Consider the following 5,412-nt stretch of genomic DNA (forward strand, 5'->3'; position numbering starts at 1 on the left):
TTCGAATTCGGGCTGGCCAATCGGAGCGCAGTTGTCACTGTAATGATATGGCAGAATAGTTTTCAAACAAATTCAATGACATTTCGTCTCTATTTCTGGTCATATACTCGATGTAACTTTTACACGAATTACACTTGTCGGCGACGTGTAGCGCAATCTGGTGTCAAGTAACCAGCCACGAAATCCCCGATATACGACTCCCTTCGGCCTAAACTCCTCCTTCCTGAAGGTCAACAGTTATTCGGTCGGCACTCTCACCACAAACGAATTAAATGGCGGGACTCCAACCGCTCGACCGTCATGTAATCCATGTTAGAATTTTAATTATGTTTGATTCCGGTAGAACCAATGTGGGAACTTAACTTTTCTAAATTGGTTCCGGTCTGGGTATTATGCGAAGTGCCCCAAAGTGAATTCGATTGTTCTGGTACTCAGAGTGCAGGGAATTCCCTAATTTGAGACCAGGCAATTGGAGTGGTTAGCTGGCACATTATTACATACCTCGTGTTGCAAGTGTTGTGCTCTATATTGTTGGATAAAATAGTCAGGCGTTACATTAGTTCAAAACTTTACATGGTTAGAACCATGTCAAGTTATGAATTAATGAAACAAGAAGCTTTTAGTAGCAGTGAAGCACCTTGTGAAAGAGTTCGTCCAAGGAAGTACTGCCATCTTACCTAATTCTGCCGCCAAGCAGTAATGTGATCAGAATGAGTGCTGGTTAAATTACAGGCACATGGGACTTGTCAACTTATGTCACAGGGTGATGGGCGCGATGGCAGTGCTTTTCAGATCTTTGGGATTTAAAGTTTATTATATCATACTATGCCTAGATTAAGTAATCTCTTAAGAGAGACGATAGAAATAGTGTTTTATGGCCTTAGGTGTACTTATTTTTAGTTCCCAATCTTATGGCATAATGTTCATTCCGTTATATTGAACTTGATAGCTGAGAAAATGAATGACAAATGTCTCAAATTAATTAAACACGTGTATATTTCATAAAAAATGCGATACATTTTGACGACTTTTTGGTGTCTTGACAGAAAACAGCCGGACAGCCGTCATGGCGGCGAGTGACATACAATAGTTGTCTGTAATACGAAGTACTTATGTATCGCTTTGCTATTACAATAGTGTTGTAACTCAAAATATGTGAAAATCGAAATTATACTATTGTTAAACGTAAAATTTGATTCTCTACACGTCAATATAACCGTCATTAGAATGTTGTGAGAAACAATTCAAAGATATCTACTTAACTCAAAATGAGAGAAACTTTTTCTGAGCTAGTTCTGTACAAAACAGTCCTTATTCAAAAGACGAAATTATTTTTTCTTTTTTCTTTTTAAATATATTTGGTCTGTTATAAAGTTTAACCTATATTTTATAGTTTAATATAAATTTTAATAATCTTTCACGGGAAGTGAGTAATTAATTTCTGATCGATTCTGAAAAAATACGCTTTTTGAGTTAATACACTATTGTATTAACAGTGCAATATGTAACGTTTTTCATCATTTGTACAACAGATAAAAATTGCATTGCTAGGTGAAGGATATGGAATAAAATATTATGGAAGAGGAATCTAAGCTAACAGAACTGACCCTGTCGCTGCGAATTTAATCTGACTCCGAAATCTTGTAATTTTAACTGTTCAAGAAACACGATTGAGTCTGACGATCGTTTCAGGTAAATATTTCAATATCGCTTACCCGGGCTGTATCTCACGAATGGTGGAGCTAGATCCCGTACCGGCGCACGAGTCGTGGTCAGTGGATAACTTTGGACATTGGTACCACATATTCTATGGGGACTATTATAACAGCGAGCGCTACAAGAAACAGACCGCTAAAGTCGACACTGCACCGAAATATACTTACGAAAAGGTAACATTTTCCCATTAGACAGAAATAAGCAGACTTTTTGAACTTAATGGCTCATCAACGTACTTTTATTCATTTACTAGGCCACTTACAATTTTTACAATAGAACATACAATAAATTAAATGTAGTGGAGATCTTATTTCATTGCGCAACCATTGTTTAAGAGTGAACAAAACTTGCATCAACAACGCAAAAATAGAAAAATAAATAAAATACACGAAAAGAAAGCTCTCGAGCTGTATTACACTAAACGAGAAAAAAAAAGGAATTCAATATGGATTTAATAAAACTAAATTTTTATTGAATTTCGGAATGTTTCACCACCATCATTCAATTATTTTTTGTAAAATTACTCCATTAGTTTGTTATAATTTATTAATACAAAAATCGAACACTTAGAAAAAAATCCTTTATCCGGCCAGAGTCGTGGCTTAGTTGGCATAGCGTCTGGCATGGTTTGCTAGGAGATGTCGGTTCGAATCCGGCTAGATAGAACGATTTTTTTCTGTGTTCGATTTTTGTATTCATAATTTAATAAAACTGTTGAGCGAAATTTCTACAGTTCATAAATATATCACTCAACTATTTTAACCGTTAATAATCTACAAAGCTAAAGAACACAAAAATCAAAGACAAGAATGGTCTTGCATGTTATACACCCGTGTCTTGCAAGATATAAGCTGTGCTTGCTTAGGGTTCTTTCCAGCACGTACTTTCTTGGCTCCATACAATTTCAAGTCTCGTCTCTTTGTCACGTTGTGACAGTTCACCTCAACAAACAGTTAATATCTGATCGACCACGCATCAGCCACGAGTTATTGTTCACGTCCAATACTTCTAAATCAACTTTATTACTTCTTACACATATGATTAATTAAACAATATAGTTATTGATCACTTTGCATTTACGTCTATAATGGTAAATATAGTCAATTAAAGATGTTTAATATAGAAGAAATAGAAAAAAGGGAAGTCTGTTTTTAATTATTAAAAGGTAGGAAAATGTAATAATGAGGACTGTGCCTTGAGGCTTTATAATACCCTGGAAGTTGGCATTTTATTTCGTTAGTTCATTATTTAAGCCTTTATTAATAAAATCATTAGCTATAATCGCCATATTTGGCGAATGACTTTGATGTAATGGTCTTTACACATGGCGACTTATAGCAGCGATGCTAACACGACGCAGTCGCTAATCGACTACCTTCTAGCGATGCAAACGCGATACAAGCGCGTGATTGCATCGTTACACTTGGGAGTTAAAGGCGATTGCATCGATACACGCCTATAAATCGCAAGTGTAGCGATGCAATCACGTGTTTGCTTCGCTGCTAAAAGTCGACGTGTGTAAACGCTCTTAAATAAAACTGCTCTAACGGACACCATACACCGAACGCAGTGGTCCTCATACAAATTTGGTTGCGCAAGTTATATTTGCATAAAAAAAATTGTTTTATAATGTAGTGTAGAGAGAACTCGTTCGATGTTAGAAATAAGTCTGACTCCCTTTACACGTGAAATGCAATTTGACACTGTAGACCACATGGTTCAATAAAGTGTATAACGTATAAAATAATTAATGTATACCCGACATTTTTGAGGCAAAGGATCTAATGATGAACACTCGAAGTTTGACAGAAGAAGCTGCGAAACACGTTCTTGAGAGAGCATTGACACCTGTAGGAGATGGATTATACAGGTAATATATCTTTAAACTATGTATTTTGTTTAAATATGGCTAACCCTTTTAAAGGCTTTTGCATTCTGTGTAAATACTTAGGAGTTAATAATCCGAGTCACCAGTACTGCCCTGCTAAGCCGAAAGGGGCTATCTCTGAGTTAGGCCCTTTTGGGTTCTTTTTTATACCATTCACTAGCTACTCGTATAATAATTTCGCATCTAATGATATAATAGAAATAGCGCTATCTTACTTAAAACATTAAAAAAACCATTAAGATGTATTTTTATATCTCATTTTTTCCTTAAATTTCTAATAGATTTGGCGGCTTTCTTTATAATCAAAATAGGGGTATCTCACAATATAGGTATAATGGTACAATTTATGTATAATTTAGGTATGTCAATAAATCTATTAGTCAAAAATATGTATAAATAAGTTTTAAAGATGTCAAAAAGATTTATTTTTGAAGGTGCGAAGATACAGTTTTTTTTAATAAAATATAAGTGCGCATTTGACCTCCATCTCGCCTGATGGAAAGTGACGATGAGTTCGACGATGGAGCATGCACACCTAAATAATGCCTATTAGCTCTCGCCTTGAAAAGACCCAAGTTATAACGCTCAGGGTACAAGTCTGCAGGCAGGGAATTCCACTCCATAGCCGTTCGCCATATAAATGTGGAAGCGTAACGCTTCGTGTGAATCTTTGGAATATCCACAACATAGGGGTGGAACCCAAGCCTACGCCTAGTCCCCCGGTGACGGAAAGGGGAAGCCGGAATTAAATCGTGTCATTCCATCGCACACTCTCCGTGATATACCCTGTAAAATACCGATTAGCAGGCAACTTTACGGCGGTGTTCAAGACTCTGCAGCTTCGCCTCCACTAATTCTGAGTCACCTATAAGCCTCTTGAGACGGTTGTCAATTGAATCCAAAGTGGCTAGTTGATATGTAGCAGACCCATTCTAAAGGTGGCAGCAGTACTCCATGCACGATTGGACTTGTGCTTGGTACAGCTGAAGCAACTGTCCCGGTGTAAAATAACGCCTCACCCTGGAAAGAATCCCAAGCTTCCTTGCTGCAATTTTGGCCATGGATTCAATGTATCTGCCGAAGTTCAAATTGGACGACACAGGTCCATTCCAAGTAGCTAGAGACAGTCGGCTATCGGTATGGATATATCACGAATTAACTTAAAGGGACTCCGTTTTGTGGAGAGTAGACACGCCTGCGTATTGGTAGCGTTAAATTGACAAGATTGGCATTGCCCCAATCGGAGACTGCCTGGAGTGTCAAATCTAAACGGCTTACAAAAAGTCGATTTTTCTCAAAATTGAGATAGCGCTTTTCGGCTTACCAGAGCATCATAGTTTTTACTTAAGATTTATAGCTAATTATTACTTAATATAAATCGTATTAAACTTACCAATAAATGGATGTCGGGTCCGCGCTAACAAGGGTCCGAACCTATAGGGCAAAAAATCACAAACAGAGAGTCAATCGCGAGTCAGTCTTCGTTTGGTCAACAGACAGCACGCTTGTCAATACTGTAAAATTTACATATAACTTCCAAAAGCAATCAAAGAGTGTTTACACACGGCGACTTGTAACAATGATGCAAAAGCGCGTTCGTGAAACGCGCGATTGCATCGCTACACTTGCGATTTATAGGCGATTGCATCGGTGCGTTTGCGCGATTACATCGATGCAATCGCCTTTAGATCCTGTTATATACTATGAATAATCTATGGTTCATATTGACTTTGTCATCGTAATCACTGTAAAATTATAAATGCTTGCACTATGTTAGTATTTGTTTATTTCAGATCCCAAGTGTGTTA

At 37.2% G+C, this 5,412-nt stretch overlaps 1 protein-coding gene across 1 annotated transcript in view; it reads left to right on the forward strand.

Annotated features, from left to right (window-relative positions):
• LOC113226071 (serine hydrolase-like protein 2) overlaps positions 1 to 5,412 on the forward strand; it is a 19,121-nt gene that overhangs the window by 11,467 nt on the left and 2,242 nt on the right. The window contains exons 3-4 of the mRNA XM_026458589.1: positions 1,693 to 1,889; positions 3,489 to 3,586. Of these exons, the coding sequence (XP_026314374.1) occupies positions 1,693 to 1,889; positions 3,489 to 3,586 (295 nt within the window). The remainder of the gene's footprint in view (positions 1 to 1,692; positions 1,890 to 3,488; positions 3,587 to 5,412) is intronic.

Source organism: Hyposmocoma kahamanoa, unplaced genomic scaffold, assembly GCF_003589595.1.
Source record: "Hyposmocoma kahamanoa isolate Upper Pololo Valley unplaced genomic scaffold, ASM358959v1 181, whole genome shotgun sequence".
Taxonomy (NCBI): Eukaryota; Metazoa; Arthropoda; class Insecta; order Lepidoptera; family Cosmopterigidae; genus Hyposmocoma; species Hyposmocoma kahamanoa.